Source organism: Chaetodon auriga, chromosome 10, assembly GCF_051107435.1.
Source record: "Chaetodon auriga isolate fChaAug3 chromosome 10, fChaAug3.hap1, whole genome shotgun sequence".
Taxonomy (NCBI): Eukaryota; Metazoa; Chordata; class Actinopteri; order Chaetodontiformes; family Chaetodontidae; genus Chaetodon; species Chaetodon auriga.
The window spans coordinates 17,987,638-18,004,923 of NC_135083.1; the positions used below are offsets into that span (position 1 = coordinate 17,987,638).

The 17,286-nt window shown below is 42.9% G+C and overlaps 2 protein-coding genes across 2 annotated transcripts; one reads left to right on the forward strand and one right to left on the reverse strand.

Annotated features, from left to right (window-relative positions):
* Nucleotides 1–939: 939 nt before the first annotated feature.
* On the forward strand, nucleotides 940–15,218 carry sort1b (sortilin 1b). Its single transcript, XM_076740021.1, has 20 exons — nucleotides 940–1,561; nucleotides 3,105–3,164; nucleotides 3,415–3,488; nucleotides 3,577–3,679; nucleotides 3,807–3,968; nucleotides 4,293–4,366; nucleotides 5,626–5,675; nucleotides 6,171–6,298; nucleotides 6,968–7,112; nucleotides 7,781–7,936; nucleotides 8,401–8,507; nucleotides 8,777–8,876; nucleotides 8,970–9,141; nucleotides 9,587–9,777; nucleotides 9,890–10,079; nucleotides 10,518–10,634; nucleotides 11,601–11,709; nucleotides 11,821–11,933; nucleotides 12,108–12,237; nucleotides 12,942–15,218. The coding sequence occupies exons 1-20, from the start codon at nucleotides 1,289–1,291 to the stop codon at nucleotides 12,954–12,956; spliced, it is 2,469 nt and encodes an 822-aa protein (XP_076596136.1). The 5' UTR covers nucleotides 940–1,288; the 3' UTR covers nucleotides 12,957–15,218.
* ngrn (neugrin, neurite outgrowth associated) lies at nucleotides 15,212–17,227 on the reverse strand. The gene is made up of 3 exons (XM_076740022.1): nucleotides 16,826–17,227; nucleotides 16,602–16,712; nucleotides 15,212–16,497 (listed from the first exon to the last, which is right to left on the reverse strand). Exons 1-3 carry the CDS (start codon nucleotides 17,056–17,058, stop codon nucleotides 15,915–15,917), a joined length of 927 nt encoding a protein of 308 aa, XP_076596137.1. The 5' UTR covers nucleotides 17,059–17,227; the 3' UTR covers nucleotides 15,212–15,914.
* Nucleotides 17,228–17,286: the final 59 nt, after the last annotated feature.

The following is a 17,286-nucleotide window of genomic DNA, read 5'->3' on the forward strand; positions in this document are numbered from 1 at the left end:
ACACAATTTACTGTGTAATAAGCAATTTCTTCCAAAATACCTACTATTAAATAGGGGTTGCTTGTCACTTATTACAGGAAATGTTTTTCATTACAACAAATTTCATTATATAAGCTGTTTTTTTAATCTAGTGTTCATAAATACTTGTACAAAGAGAGCATTTCAGATATTCTCTGTGACAGGATTTCAATTCACTGATGGTGAGACTGTTCAACTAGTGGACAGATCACTGAGATTCAGTGCGACTTAATCTCCCATTTTAGCCTCTCAACATCAGCAGACCCAGATGTTTAATCCCTGATAGTATGAAGAAATTCATTGGCACATGGTATATGATAAACAGGTTATCATTGCATTTAATTGTTAATGCATTCAAGGAATTAAAGTGAAATGTCATGGAATCAGATATTACAGTATATATGTTACATTACTCTTGGTATTTCCCAATGCCATTTTCATGAACTATAAATTTTAAATGAATGAATATTATCGTACAGCAGGCAACAATAAGTTAACATGAGAGATATATGGCTTTCATCGGCTGAGACTATGTGGCAAAATGTATACCTGTGGGTGGAGTAATTAGGCTGAGCCAATTAACTATAAAGTAGCATTAAGGGTGGAACTCCACTGTTATTACTGTGTGTACTGTCATTTGTTCAACCTTGAATGTTGCTAACCGTGTTTATTTAAAGCCCCTCCCGAAATACACACAATAGCGAGCGAGAAGCGCAGTTTTTCAACTAAGTTCTGGTTGGATGGAGTTACACGGTCGTATTGCTCAACCTATCTAGACAGGCTTTGACATCTAATTATGTTGCTCCTATTTTTGACACCGCCTCTTCCGAATCAAACCAATCAAAACAGCGGATAGGTGGACCAGAATAAACCAACAGCCAATCACAGTGGCTTCTCTTTGCATAGTGCATTACGAACCGCAGACACAATTTGCCCCATCGTTACAATGAATCATGTTAGCTAAGGAGTTACCGCGCGATTAATTGCTGTTAAATACTGCGGCTGATTTGGAAAATCGCGATTTTTTCCCCTTTTGCTTTGATATTTTTTCCCGCTGCTGCGCGGGGGGACAGTGGGAGCTTTGAGGACGCTCCGTGTTTTCAAAGCCCGAAATAGTCGCTGTCAGGACTACTGTTTTGTTGATGTCATCCGCGGCAGAGCTGTAGCGACCTTCAATTTCCAGGCAGGACCGGCATAAACAAAGACTCGTTTTGGGGTGTTTTTTTTCTTCTTTGCTTAGTTTTCTTTGCCAGCGACACTAGCAACGAGAATGGGACTTTTGCTGCACTGTATCCTGCTGCTATCTGTCTCCACTTTCACCGCCGGTGTAGATTTCCAGCAGGGATCGCAGCCCTTCGGACAGTCGGTTTTTGTGAGGCGTTCACACACTGAGGAGAAAGCTGCGAAAATCGCCAAGAGGTCTCCGTCTTCATGGCTGCCTGGATCACCAAGCCACAAGATAAAACGAAGAAGCACCCAACCGGGCGACTCCTGCGAAGCTCTTCAAGGATATGACACCAAGTTAGCAGACAACACCCACCGTGTAAGTGAACCAACTGAGGTCCTGTTACTCTTCGCACGTCTGGCAATTAAATGCGCCCAGACAAGATGATGCGCAGGTGCACCAGCAGGCCTAATCAGCTCTTCAGTGTACTCACAAACCTCGCTGCTGATGGGCTTGTTTTCCATTCAAGTGTAGGCGCTGAAGCCCAGGGTAACAGTTAGATGTTGCTCTGTAGATTTATTTTTCATCTTGGAAAGCAAAAACACGCATGTATCGCCATCAAAACGGCTGCCAGAGTCTAAGTTCTGGGTTTTCCTACACCTATCCTCATGCTCAAACAGCCATTAAAGGCGCCTTCCTGTTGGACTGCCGTGATTTTCTTTTATATTTGGTGCAGTGAAGGCAGTGTAGTGAAACTGCAACGAGGTCTTTTTTCCTCGTGCTTTAAGATCTACGTAGGCTCCACTGAACCAGAGCGGTTTACCTCTCAAATGCTCCACAAATGGACGTGACCTATATCTGATTCTTCTTAAGGATGCAGCTGTGGTCTGTGCTTCAGTTTCCCACTTTTCTCTGCCTCACTGACAGTGAAGCTGCCTGAATGTTAACAGGGAAATTGGCACAGGGGAATCCATGTGACCTGCTGGTTGGTAGTTATTTTGTAATTAAAAGCTGTGTCTGTATGGTGGGGAATTAGCAAACAGGGTGGCTACAGTATTTTGTGTTTAGTTGCACTTTAATCCTGCTTATGAGAGCAGGCTAAATTTGGTTTCACCAGATGTGTAATGGAATTCACCGTTGTTGCACAGAGGAAAAGATAGCAGCCAAATGATCCATGCAGTGCTCGCCTCCAAACAAACAGGAGGCTGAGCTCAGCAGAGGCCTGTGCTGCTTATTTGCCTAGCTCCCCTTTGCCATGTGATCAACTTTGCATTGCAGTCTTTGTATACTTGGCCTCAGCAAACTGAAGTCAATAGAATTTCTAGAAGCTTACCTTCGTCACTCCCCTCGAGGTTACTGCTGCAGTTCCCACCGGTGCTGGGGCTGCTTACAGCACGAGATGCTGAAAGAGACCTGCCTCAAACAGTTTGCGAATGTTGACATAGTTGACAAATAATGGGCCCCTGAATGGTTTTCAGGAGCCAAGACATTTGTATAAGTATTTTTGTTAGGGTCACGCTACTAAATTGACTTCATTTGCACAGAATTCTTTCCAGAGTGAAAGCTTATTCTTGACCTCAGTTTTATTCAGCGGTGGGATTCACAAGTCTGTGCTGGGAGCGCTTGGCTGGGAGCCTTGTGCTTGCTGAAATGCTTGTCTGGTCTGATAAGTGGTGCTTCACGTTTCACACTTTGTTGTTTACGCTTGAACACACGGTGACACGGAAAACCAGTCAACGCAGAAATGCAGTCTGAAGCCGAAATGCAGTCTGAAGCCAAAATGCTCGAATAGGTTTTAATTTCAGTTTCTAATTGTGTGGGCAGTTCATCCCTTTTTCCACACAGATATTTAAACAAATGAGGAGTTTGTTGGGGTGCTGGGGTTTTTGACTTGTTTGTTTTTTAATCTGTTTTTCCTCAGTACACCTTCAATGATCTGAGTGGCTCGGTGTCGCTGGCCTGGGTTGGAGATGGCACAGGGGTGAGTGTTAAGCCCTTCTCTGTTTGCACCTCACATGTCTCTCACACAGTGTTGTTCCTCCGTGACACGAGTAGGACAAACTTGGCTGGATTATTCAGTGAACTGTATGAAAGTGACAGAGGACTCTGCCTGCAAAGAACCTCATAGATTACATAATGAGTTCCTCACACCAGGGTCTCATGCACATTAATAAATGATCCGTGCTCCACTTTCCTCAAGCTGAACCTGTCTGAACCGTCTTTGTTGGCAGGTCATCCTGGCTTTGACGACCTTTCAGGTGCCCTTCTTCATGATAAGACTCGGGCAGTCCAAGCTCTATCGAAGGTACGTCTTGTGATCTAACCTGCTAGAGAAAGGGCATGATTTGTATTTGATTTGCATTCATTGTCTGATGAAACGTCTTGTCTGTCAGTGAGAACTATGGGAAGTCATTTGAGGATGTGACCAACCTCATCAACAACACCTTCATCAGATCAGAGTTTGGCATCGCTATCGGCCCTGAGAACTCTGGGAAAGTAAGTCACGTCCTCATTTTGTCGTCTCAAGTTTCTAGAAACGCAGCACTGGCTGCTGTGAAGAAGCTTTAACATCGTAGCGCCCTGTGTGGTTTCATCAGTCTGAAGTTTGGACTCTGGCTTGTAGGTCATCCTGACAGCGGAAGTTTCTGGAGGTCAAGGGTCTCGGATCTTTGTCTCGGATGACTTTGGAAGGAGTTTCAGCCACCACGACCTGCCCTTCATGCCCCTCATACAGATCACATACAACCCTGACAATTCCAATGTGCTGGTGGTCCTCAGCAACAATGTAAGTAGTAGATATTGAGGTGCTGTTTTTGGAAAGTGACCAGGTTGGATGTTAGTTAGTCTGTGTAAACGTGTGGGTGTTGTAGATATTTGAAACGTGTCATTCATTTTGGTGAGCAACTGTTTTCATGGCCTGTTGTAAAACCCTTAAGCAAAGGCCATCATCTCACTTCCTCATGGCAAGTAGACTCCAAGGACCAGTCATTTATTATGTGTTTGCACAGAGTACATTATTAACATGGCCGTGGTGTTTATGGGCAGCTCTCCTCTGTGGTGTCATTGCTGTTGAGTTCATAATTTAATGAACCTGTTTCGCTGTCCTCAGAATGAACTGTGGCTGTCTGAAGATTTCGGCAGCAGCTGGAGAAAGCTCCACGACATGGTGTGTCTGATGAAATGGTAAGAGACGAGACAAGGTGATGATATTAGCACCTTTTGTCAGGTGCTCATTAACAGACAGTACGGTTCTTCAGTGAGTGACTGTGGATGCAGCTGAATAGTCTTTTTTGCTTCAGAAGGTTCCTAAATGAGTGAAATGACCCAGAGGTATCCAAGTGACAACCATGATGAGAACTGGTCGAATTCCCTAAATGCTTCCTGTCTCTTCTCCTTTAGCATAGAATACACTAAGCCAACCTTTAGGGAAGGGAAAGAGATAATGCTGCCCTGCAATTCCTGGCAGCAGCCACGTCTGTAACATCAACATTTTTTTATTTTAATTATTCGACCGCACCCTGAGTCTCAGGAAATGTTTCTGTTCTGTGAGATGAGAGATGAGTGGAACAGCATCGTTCTTATTGTTCTGGCAAGTGTCAAAGATTTTAAGAAGTGATACGTTCTCTGTTGTGAAGTCTTTCATTTTAGTTCCTCCTATAAGTGAATTATTCCAGGTGATGAAGACAGTGCTCTGCCTCTGTTTGTCATCTGTCTGTCATGTTTTAACTCCTTCAGAGTTATGCTAACCATTTCTCTCTTGCAGATTCTTGTAAGATTAGTAATAAGGATAATTAACCTCAGGCAAAGATGTTCATAGTTCTTCTCCTCAGACTTTTATAAGTGCTGCACCTTTGCAAAACAGGCTGTAAAACTGTGCTGCAGTCAGTGACAGTGTTCAAGCCACTCTGTTGTGGCCAAGCCCTGGCTGTTGTTTTAGAGACACTTCCTGGTACGTGTCACTGATGAACCTTGGCAGCTCTATATCCCTTTTTAGTTTCGATGTTAAGGCTCTGTTTTCAAGGTCGTCGTGTGTGAGAGTACCCTATATACAAAACAGTTGGTCTGAAACATAACCTTTTATTACTGTCCCAGAGATCTGAACAGACTCAGGAAAATGGGTCATTTTCAACTGGGGCAGCAGCTTTCTGAAGTCAAAACACTGCACTCCAAAGAAAGCACATATTTAATAAGGGCATGGTTGTATTTGATAAGCCATGCCATGTGATGCTTACTTTGACAACAAACAAAACCTATTATGGGAATGGACTGAGAATGCACAAAGAAGCCAGTATGAGACCTGATTTCCTCCCTGTCACTAAAGCACCTCGAGTACTGTCACATCTTATCAGAAAAGCCGTCTGTGTCTTCTTTGCTTACATATCCTTGACACTGTTGCTTGCCTGCTTATCTGACGTGCTTGTGTCTTTCTACTCTGATTCAAGGGGGAGCAAAAACACCATCTTCTTCACGGCCAGCCTCAACGGCTCGTGCAGTAAGTGATCCCGTCTTGATGTAAAACCTGAAATGAAAAATTAGCCTTTCAACTTAAAGCCAGATCGATTTTTTTGTTTGTGCATGTAGATTACTGAGAAGTGTTACAGGGAAAATAGTGTTTTTAAGCTTTCTCAAGACAGTTTAAACTATTCAATTCAATTCAATTTTCCTTTATTTGTCCCACGAGGGGAAATTCCAGATTACAGCAGCATCAGTAGAGCAGCAGCATGTAGAAACTATAAGTATCTACATGTTTTTATTGAAACTCCTTCTTCACATTAATTAACCCTGAATTTGGATTATGAAGACTGAAATGATAAATGGTGTCAAGATAACATGATCATGGCCAGATGAAGCAAAGTATTTATATTTTGTCCTTATTTCATGATTGAGTCTCATATTCCTCTTAAATATTATACTTACTCACTTGTAAATTTTCATGTTTTGTCGCACTTTCATTTCTAATTTGTCCCATGTTTTATTTTATTTTCAGGTGATCGGGGAATGCTGGATCTAAGGAGAACGACAGACTATGGGAAAACCACCAAGACGGTCGCCAACAAGATCTACTCCTTCGGTCTGGGTGGACGCTTTCTCTTTGCCTCTGTCATGACAGGCAAGGTCAGTGCACGGTTGGCCCAACTCACCAGCAGACACAGACACATGATCAGGCATCCAGAGGCAGAACAATGATCGTTCAGACTTTTGTGTTCATAAGAAAACGCCTCAGTCGACTCGATTTAAAATCCAGTATGCTGTGTTGAGGTGAGATATAGTGTGTCACTGTATTGTACTCGGAGCATATTTTTTTGGTAGTATTGATATTTTTGAAATAGATATTCTTGTTATCTGTGTGCAGTTTAAAAGAGAAGTCATTGAGTAAGTATCAGACATGAACTAAAGGTGTTTTAAAGGGGAACTTTTAACCGTTTTATCACATGTGAGTCTGTGGTTACATCCACACTTTTTCAATTTAAACACTGAACTGTTGCTGTGTTCATACCACACTGCTCTGACATTTTCAAACCCCTAAAACAGAGACTTTCAGAAACGCTGCTGACCCTGTTTTAGTTTGAAAACTCCAGGATTGGGTTACAGTCTGGACCAGTGGAGTTTTGGCTTTTCAGCCTGGACAGTGATTATTTCTGATATGGTGCTACAACACTTGTCTGGACAGAGATCGTTTAGATTTAAAATGAAAACATATTAGCGTGGTTGTCATCCGTCAGATCAGGTCTCTAATTGCTCCCCAAACCATTTATTTTGTCATTTTTCCTTCTTTCTCTGCAGGGCACCCTGAGGGTGATCCATGTGTCCGTGGACCAGGGCGAGACGTGGAACATGGCCCAGCTGCCCCCTGTTGGTCACGAGCAGTTCTACTCCATCCTGGCAGCCAACGATGAAATGGTCTTCATGCACGTTGACGAGCCAGGAGGTCAGTTCACACAGACACCTCAACTGTTCACTCTTCACGTTGAGTAGCAGAGCAGTAATGATAAGAGTGCAATGAAAACAAAAGTTAATCGCGCATACCATGGAGTGAACTTGGACCACATATACTCCATAAATGTCTTGTTTATCTGGGCAGTTCTTTACTATCAGTGCAATGCTGCATCTGAATTTTCCCTACAGCATGCATGCGGCACAATTTGAAGTATCACATCAGAAAAGGTTGATAGAAACAGCAAAATTCGAAAGAAATTTTCATGCTTGCTTGAGGTCGTTTTTGCCTTTTCTGAAGACGCCTTAATGCACTCAATGGGAGATAGAGACACCTTTTTCGAGTAAGTTTGTAAGTTGTGAACACTCAGCTCAGAGAGAAGAAGAAGCTGTTTCTGCACATTCAAACGCCTCCTCGTCGCTCCACGCAGATCTGATGTAACCCTCCTCACAGAAATGTCATATTTCCATTGTGTTTCTTCATTTTGTTTTTTTCACCATCTGATGCACTCGGCTGGTGCTCTTTTAATTACATCATCTTGTTGCGCCCTCTTCTTCTGCAGTGTTATAATGCTTTTATAACCGGAGAACTGCAAACATGTGCAATACATTTGAATGAAACCCAGCTGGTATGTGTGAACTCATTTCATTTTTTTTGTACAGACACAGGATTTGGTACCATTTATGTGTCAGATGACCGGGGCACTGTGTACTCCAAGTCACTGGAGCGCCACCTTTACACCACCACGGGGGGCGAGACAGACTTCACTAACGTGACCTCCCTGCGAGGAGTTTTCATCACCAGTGTCCTGGCTGAAGGTAGCGCTATTCATGTGTCTTTGGGTAGATAAAAGAATAGCAGCACACGCCTGTGCTCAAATTCCCCCCATAAAACGCATACATGTATGACTTCTCCATTACATACTGGAGGCAGGGCGTTAGATAAATATTTAATTAGTGGTTCAGTGTTAGATGTGCTGTCTGCCTGAAGCAGCTGGCTGACTCTTCACCAGAAATACCACCAGCTAAAACTTAACTCCATCATGTCTGCTGCTCCCTGTATTTTCTGTTGAAAAATGCCCCCCCATCATTCTCCTTATGCTTCAGTCTTCTTCTTTTCTTACCTCCACACTTCTGTATGAGAGCTCTGTGCTTACAGAGTTATTACCAGGGCAGTATGGACCTACTTAGAAATTTGGGGTACATACATTGTTTTTGGATTGGGGCATCAGCAAAATGCTTTAGACTACCTGTAAATAGGTGTCGTTGCCTGGTTGTTCCAGATAACTCCGTGCAGACTGTGGAGTCCTTTGATCAGGGAGGGGAATGGGTCCCCCTGCGGAAACCTGCCGATAGCAAGTGTGACGCTACAGCCAAAGACCCAGACAAGGTAAGGAGAGGAGAGTGGTGTGTCTGCAGAACAGCAGATAGACATTTGATTGGTCTTGATGGAAATTGTGTCGTTTTGTAGGTTATAGACTGTGTTCCGTTGTAAGATGTATGATGAATTGAGTTTTAATAAGATGACTTTTGAACTGCTGTGCTGAAAAGGCCAAAGTCCATGTACTGTGACTGTATTTGTCATTTTTTTTATGTTGCTTTGTGTTGGTACTATAAAGAGTCAACTGGGCCACATGCTGCTTGTGTTTGTGTCTATAGTGCAGTCTCCACATCCACGCAGCCTACAGTACCACAGTGCTGGACGTCCCCATGCTGCCTCTGTCTGAACCAAACGCTGTGGGCCTCATCTTAGCTCATGGTAATTTCTTTTCTTCTGGATAAATGGGAAGTTATTTAAATGGATAAACTCGAGGTTTTCTGCCATTTGATCAGTTTCTGTGTATCTCATCAGGGAGTGTTGGTGATGCCATCTCAGCAATGACGCCTGACGTGTATGTGTCTGATGATGGGGGCTACACCTGGATAAAGGCCCTCAATGGGCCCCATCACTATGCTATTCTGGATTCTGGAGGCCTGCTGGTCGCTGTGGAGCACAGCCCCACTCAACCTATCGACAAGATCAAGTGAGTTACAGTTAGAGGGGATGGAGGAGTTTAGTTTGGACCTGTATTTGCTGATGCTTGGAGAAGCTTGTTTTTCACTTTTCTTTATGTGTTTTATATATATTCTGAATTAAATGTAATTGGTCTTTTTCTCAACACCTGAGTCACATGTGTTACTCTTATTTAACCAGCCACCAACTCATTTTCTTAAGCACCATTAAAAGATGTTTCCAGGGTTCCTGGTGGGCCGGGTGTAGGTGGAATTATCCACTACATGAGGACAAAAGCTTAATACAGAATGTTAAATGAAATACTGCATTAAAGCAGTAACACACTTGAGATCAGCCTTGTGCCTTCTTAACATCAGGACAGTGCTACGATTGCATTCTTAACAACTCCTTCTCATATAGCTGCTTTCTTTCTTGGGGTTGTGCTCATGTTTGTACATCCTTCCATGTCCTGACAGATTTTCTACTGATGAAGGACAGTGCTGGGGTGTCTACACCTTCACCGAAGACCCCATCTACTTTACTGGGCTGGCATCAGAGCCGGGAGCTCGCTCCATGAATGTCAGTGTGTGGGGCTACAGAAACTCCCTCCTCAGCCAGTACTGGATCTCCATCACCATCGACTTCAGGGATCTTCTCACCAGAGACTGTGAGTGACACAATAACATGTTTGATACAACAAACCTGTTTTAATTTGTCCAAAGTCTGCAATTTATTTGAGGTCATATGTAAATGGGGTCAAAAATATGGATGTTTTGCAGGCAACGACCAGGACTATGTGCAGTGGTTGGCCCACTCTGATGACATCAGTGACCCCAACGATGGGTGCATGCTGGGATACAAAGAGAAGTTCCTCCGCCTCAGGAAAGACTCTGTTTGCTGGAACGGACGGGATTACCAGGTCAACACCCAGCCAACCCCGTGTCCGTGCACCCTGGATGACTTCCTGTGGTAAGATGTGTCCCTAAAAGTCCATTTTACATACTAGTTCTACACAACATATACTCTATGCTCATAGTGTGCTGTCTTTGCGGTTAGTAGTGGCGGCTTTTAACTAACAGGAAGTGATACAGTTCACACGATGTCAGACATTTTAGTGGAAGTAAATTACTGGTATTGAGATCTACTTAAGTAGAGGCATAAAGGTAAAGACGTTTACTCTGTAGTGGATGCAAAAACATAAAATACTGTAACTTGAGGAAGAGTCCACATCAAACGTGCCAAAGCGGTATTGAATAACAGCGGAAACGCATCCATTCCTTTAAGTAGAAATGAATTGTGGCTTCAAACAAAACTCAAAAAGTACTGAACCAAACAATTCATCAGATACAGAGACAAGAGTGAATGTGGGTGATTTCTCCCCCACTTAGCATCTTGCCATCTTTGCAGTGACTTCGGATATTACCGTCGGGAGAACAGCTCGGAGTGTGTGGAGCAGCCGGACCTGAAAGGCAAAGTGCTTGAATTCTGTCTGCACGGCAAAGAGGAGCAACTGCAGACGAGTGGGTAAGGCTCCGGCTTCAGCCCGGTCCAGCACACCTCTGTGTGTCACTATTGTATATTATCCCATAAACAGGCAGTGTCCTTCAGAGAAGATGTAGGAGGAAAAACTCATCAGTTTTGCGAACATAAATACATTTAAATACATTAAATACATACATAACTAAATTATTTGGACTGTAGGACTTTACAACAGTCTGGAATGATTGGAATTAGATCACACACGTCCTACTTAGCCACCACTGGGATCTAATTCTACAAATAGGATAATATTAATGATATTAGCGTAGCATAATCTTCATCTGCAACTGTGCAGAAATGCCTGGTTTAAACAGAATGAATAGACATGCCCAAAAAAACACCTGCACAGCATTCAAATGTTGATTTACAATTTGAACATCAACGTTATGAATGAAGCTTTGAACCGCGAATATGAAAGTATGAAACATATTTTATACAAGGCCTCAGAGAGTGTCAGAGGATCGTCCTCAGTGTTTGTCAGAGCCGGAGGAGACGAGATGTGAATGAGGAAGTAATTGTCATGCACAGACCAGTCAGAGGAAGCAGATGAGGGTGAGAGTGAGTCTCATGTTTTCAGTGAGGAAGAGTGAATGCTGACCAAAAATGCAAAGGTTTGTCATGTCTGCCTCGCTGCACTCACCCTGACTGAACAGAAAATGAATAATTGTCACATAAAAGCTCATGAAAATCCAATTTAAGCACTATAATCACTATGTAAGGCAGGTTCTGTTCATTTATTTGTAGACACTTAGTGTAATAATTTGTATATAAATGTAAAAAATCTATATCTATAGATTTAGATATTTGCTATTTGAAACTACCTGGCCCCCAAAATACTGCACATTATTTGTTGTTTCACCTGTTCAAGGAACATTCATCAGAATCTGCTCATCAGTGAACAACATGTCCAGCTAACAGTCACACACTCTGGATTGTGTCTTTGGTCCACAGCTACAGGAAAATCCCTGGAGACAAATGTGAGGGAGGACAGATGCCTGAGCGTAAAGAGATCGACCTCAGTATGAGGTGTGTGAGCGACCTGGTGGGCCCAGAGCTTCTGGTCAGTACCTCTGCATACTGAGACTTCGTATCTGTGCTGGATGATTACCTGCAGTGTATCTGTGCCTGTGCTGCTGTTTCCTAATGATCTTTTGGGCTGTTTTTTTTACAGTCAGACATTCGCTCCTCCAAGTCTTTGCCCATTGTGATAACAGTCATCATCATCGTGCTGCTCGGCGTCGCAGCAGGAATTGTCTTCGTCAAGAAATACGTCTGTGGTGGCAGGTTGGTGCATCCGTCCTCATACACGTGTAGTTCAGTTCATAACCAAAGCCTTCCACAGGACAACACGTCCTTTTCTTTTGCTGTTCCAAGTTGTGTTTTACATGTTGAATGTGTTTTTCTGTGTTTCTCACATGGCTTTAAGTGAGCTGACAGTCTTCTAAATGTGCCCTGCAGATTCTTGGTTCACAGGTACTCTGTGCTGCAGCAGCATGTTGAGGACAACGCTGCTGAAGGGATGGACGACCCGCTGGAGACCAACCACACTCAGAACGGCAAGATCGAGTTTCATGACGACTCAGATGAGGTGCAGTGGATATCTTTTCCTCCCTTGTTCACAGGCTAAGATAAAAGCATGAGTAGCAGGACTAGGTCATTGTTAAGCAGTGGAATTAATACAATATGTGTATATCCTTAAGTGTTTGTACTCTATTATGAATACAAACACTTGATGTGGGTCTCTTAAATGTGCTTTCTGGAGAATTGTGACTGAGGGTTATGTCTTAAAAAAACAGATGAAACCTTTCAGTGCTCCCTGGTGGACAAACTGTGTAATGACACGTTGCTAAATTAACTAAAACAAATCATTTCTAAACAGTTTATTTCTTTATCAGTGTATACACTGATACTAAAATACCTCATAAGCTAATATTTGCTGATGCAGGCTGTCAGAATCAAGGCTCCCGCGAGGAGACATTCATGCTTTGCGGCTTTGAACTCCAAATTGTTGCCTATGTGCTGTTTATCACACATCATTTTCTCTAAAAATGAAACCGTGTTTCAACAGTCATTTTAACTTCAGTTAAAATCAGGCATAAATGTTCATTTTTATCAGTGTGATTTTACATCATACTAACAAAGTTATGACATTAACCTGAATTCACCTACAGATAGGTCACTGACTAATGAAGGCAGGTGTTTGTGTGTAAACGTAACCATAATGGGGTCTTTGTTTGCTGACTTGTATTGGTTCTGGCTTCACCAGCATATTCTTGTCTTGTCTTCACACAGGACATGCTTGAATAGCAGGCACAACAGGTTTCCAGTTCACCCACTGGCCGGTTCCTGTCACACTTTCGTCTCCAGCTGCTTCTTCTTTTCTAGTATGAAGTTTGGCCTCAGCTACCAGACAGAGTGTGTGTCACTCTGCTGTCATCTATGAAGTATAATGAATGAATGGAGGCTTCCTGGGACTGATGACACACTTGAGGAGAACTATGAAGGAGGTCTTGTAGTGTTGTGCTTCAGTTACTGATTCTTTTGATTGAGTTTGAATCTAATTTATTTTAGGCAACGAAGAACTCATCTGAACTGCTGACAGAGCCGCAGTAACGGCCTCTGAAGCAAAGCTAGTTGTATAAATCTGTCACCATTGCATTACGGGTCCTGCCACTCCTGTCACCTGGGAGTGCTCCTGGAAATACTTCCCACATCTGTTGAAGATCTGTGTCCTTTTTCTTGCGCACTTGTACATAACCCAGTTTTTCTTTGCCATTTTTCGAAGTGGTGTCGATTTGGTAGGTGTTTAAAAGGTTCCTGTTGGTATCTGGCTAATAACTCTCCCAAACCACTTGAGTCTTAATCCCTACTTTAACAGAGTATTTGCAGTGTGCCCTCAGATGGCCAAGAATATGTAAATGTTAGCTTTGTATCCTCCTCCTCTCCGGCCACTGATTCGTGAAATCCCCTGTTGTAGTCTGTATTTGGAGTCCAAGCCTGCATACTTTCAATTCTGCATGGCACAAAGATCCATGGTTGAAGAAATAAGACACAAGTGGAAATGTCCATTTACATTAGACTCATAGCAGTGACATACTCAGATATGTTCAGTATCTTTGCCCACGGACGTTAAATAATCCTGTTGGCATGACATCTCTTCTGTCTCCAGTTGCTGCATTGGATGAATAGAGATGTCATTATGTGGAACACATCAGCATCAATGTGCAGGATGGTGAAGCGTGTCTGTTTCACGACAGGATTTGTCCCAACAGAAATTGATGTCTGCCGTTCTGTCTAAAGCACAAGGTCCCTTGACTGCTTAGAGTTTCACCTTTTAAACCTTTTTCCTAAATGTGACCTAATGATTAACGTGACAAGACTGTAATAATCACTGTAGTCATATTCAAGTCGTGTTTATAATCACTTGAGCAGTTTTTGTACTAACAGACTTTTGAACTCGTGTAACAAATTGCCGTTTGAAGACGTTTAGAAATAACAGAAATGATTATAGTTTGATAGTAAATATCTACAGATATTTTTTACATCCGATCAGATGAATGCATCAATATAATTTGGCGACACGAGCGATGCGGAAAAGCAATTATGTAAATGTTGTATAGCATAATTAACGTTGTAGCCATTCAGAAGAGGTAACACGCGGTTGTATAAGCAGCAGCACCGTGTGACTTTTTTTAAATTGGTTTTTGCCTCTGAGGCAAAGCAAATTCTCTGAAATAACAGAGTTTTTGCAAGTTTCTCAGCCATGTGTTTGACAGTGAACTGTTTCTTTTGTAATCACCCTGATACTGCTGACATTTTGAAGCTAGACTGGATTGGCTAATGCCTCAACAGATCTCTCATCGATCATGTCTTATAGGGTTTTTTTCTTTCTGCTGCACATTTGTTCGTCTGTCTTGTGTTAAATGGGTTTTATTTATTTGTGACTAGCAGGTTCAGAGTGCAGTAAATGGGATGTGGTTATACAAGTGCCTGGTGTGAGGATATGATGTGAAGCCCTCCCAGTGTGTGGCCAGCGTCTATTTACTGATAATTATTTATATCACGTGCAGCCAGTCTTCATCCAGTGTGTGAGTGTCATTCCTCAGTTGCACTTGTTGCCTATGATGAATCCTCAAGCAGTAAATCTGTTTCATACAAGCTCCCATTGAACTGCATGTTCATCTTGAATACTTAAATCCACATTGCTTTGTGAAGTAAATGGCCACATCTGGTTATTTGCTCCTTCATGTCTTAGCATGAGACTAAAAACTGGCTGTGATACTTTGACAAGAGAGTGAACTCAAATAAGAAAACACAGGTTGAATACAGGGTTATTTTGTAGCTGCTTTACACTGGGAGCCATGTGGAGAGTTCGTATTTAACGATGGTTCATTGCATTAAGTGAAGGTAACACATTTTTCTTACAGTTTAAAACTACTGTATAAATTAAGTCATTGTGATGGTTTTGTAAATATACAAGGTTACATCTTTGTATCTGCTATGTTTCTCTCTTCTGTATATTTGAGGCAATTTTCTTTGGGTTTGCCAATAAATTCATATGTTCCTCTATTTTTGTCACCTGATTCTTATTTCTTACCAACAGCGATGGAAAAATAAAATAGAAACGTAGGCTTGCAGAAGAGCTCGCTGTGGCTGACTGACAGTTTACATGCTGGTCATCAGTTTATAAAGGGATCAGTTATGAAAAGACATTCTGGTTGTGTGATGGCTGCTGCAAGCAGGCTAAGATATTCTTGAAGTACAACTTCAGTTTCATCTGTGTTCTCTAGCTAATTTGATGAAAAGTCCATTTATTTCTGTTTATTTCTTCCTAAATGTACATATATGGAAATGTAGTGAAGGAATGCAGAGATCAGCAAATGCACAGGGGAAAAAACGTTAAATAAATCAGTGGTGGAACTGCTGTGTACTTTCGAGAAAAAAAAAAGTTTGTTCTTTATATCTTTTGTGTGCAAACATTTTGTAATGTCTCTGAAATGTAGTGGAGCAGAAGCGGAAAGTGGCATGAGAAGAAAATACTGAACAAGAGGACAAACTCTAATTACTGCTTAAGTACAGTACTTGAGTAAATGTACTAAGTTACACTCTACCACTGAAATAAATGAATGCAGAAATGTTTTTATGTTGCCTGTTTAGGCTGCACAATAATCTGTTCAGAAAGTCACTGAGCAGAGTATCACTAAGTGTTACGATGCCAATCTGAACATCTCATATAGTCAGCCAACAGCTCAACAAACAAAGTCCTCAGATTCTATACAGAAAATTGCCCTCTGCATCAAAGAAGCCTTTCCCGACTTGCACGGCAGGGGAGGGCTTTTTCATTTCCAAAAACTCCTCCAGTTCTTCTTCTGTAAACACGTGTCCATCCCAGCTCTCCTCCTCCTCCACCTCCACATCCTCTGTAGGATCTGTGTCAGCAGTTCTGTCCTCTTCTGTAGATCTTGTCACTGCAGCATCTTTACTATTACCAGCTCTGAAGTGAGAAACAGGGGCAGGACTCTCAGTCAGGGATCCTGAGCCTTCGCCTCGCAGCATCAAAGTCTGGTCAGCCACAGGCACCACTGCACCACCTCTGCTGCCAGGTGGGAGCACAGCCGGCGTGCGGCTTCCAGGCAGCTTGACCCTGTCTCGCCCTGTCCCAGCACCTGAAGGCAGCACCTGCTGACTGCTGAGCTCAGCCATTATTTTAGCGTCCTGCTTGACTTTTCTCTCAGGAGTGGGGACGAATTTGCTCCTGAGGACCCTCAGGATGACATCAGGGGTGACAGAGAAGCCCTCAGCCAGACGCTCGACTGTCCACTCCTCCGGCTGCTCTTGCTTCAGATATCTGACAATTGAGGGACATTTTAAGCCTCCTTTATGCAATCACACTGAAGACAGAAAAGCTATTTCTCAGGTGCGTGGTTAGACCGAGATAACAAAGCTCCTCACCTGATTTGCTCGATAGCATCCCAGGTTAACCGTCTCTGTGGAGCTCCTGAGGGAGTCATCTGCCTTCTCAGCATGTGAAATTTCACAGTCTTCTGCCTCTTCCTCCCCTCACTGAAGAACATGGGAGAAGTGACTTCATTCCCCATTGACAGCACACACAAAGCATTGCACATCAAGTTCTTTTTATACTAGAATAACGTGTAGTTACTCCTGCTGACACTTACTCAACCAAGGCCTGGAGCTTGTCTTCCACATCCTCTACATCCTCCAGTCGAAGCTCTTCATCATCACCGTATCTTGAAGCTTTGTTGGACACCCTGTCCCTGTGCGCATGGCTCTGTCCCATCCATGCCTTGCTGGTACCTCTGCTTGCAAATCGACAGCAGTTTATGGAAACTGAGGGAATCACAGTCTGAGCACCGAGCCTGGGAAGGACGGACAGGAGCCGGAGAACCATGCTCACAGACGTTGAGTCCTCCGCTTTTGAGTCGGTATGATTAGTTGTTTTGCCAGAGTCCGCTATTTTACAACGGAGGACCTTCCTTCACCATGACTGCTTACCTCAGTCGACATGCTGCCAGTACCCTGAAATACCGTACATGTACTTCCGCAATTATCACTGTCACAACATAAAGACGATGCCATACTGCCACCTAGCGGAATGGAGGTGCAGGTATTAAGTTGG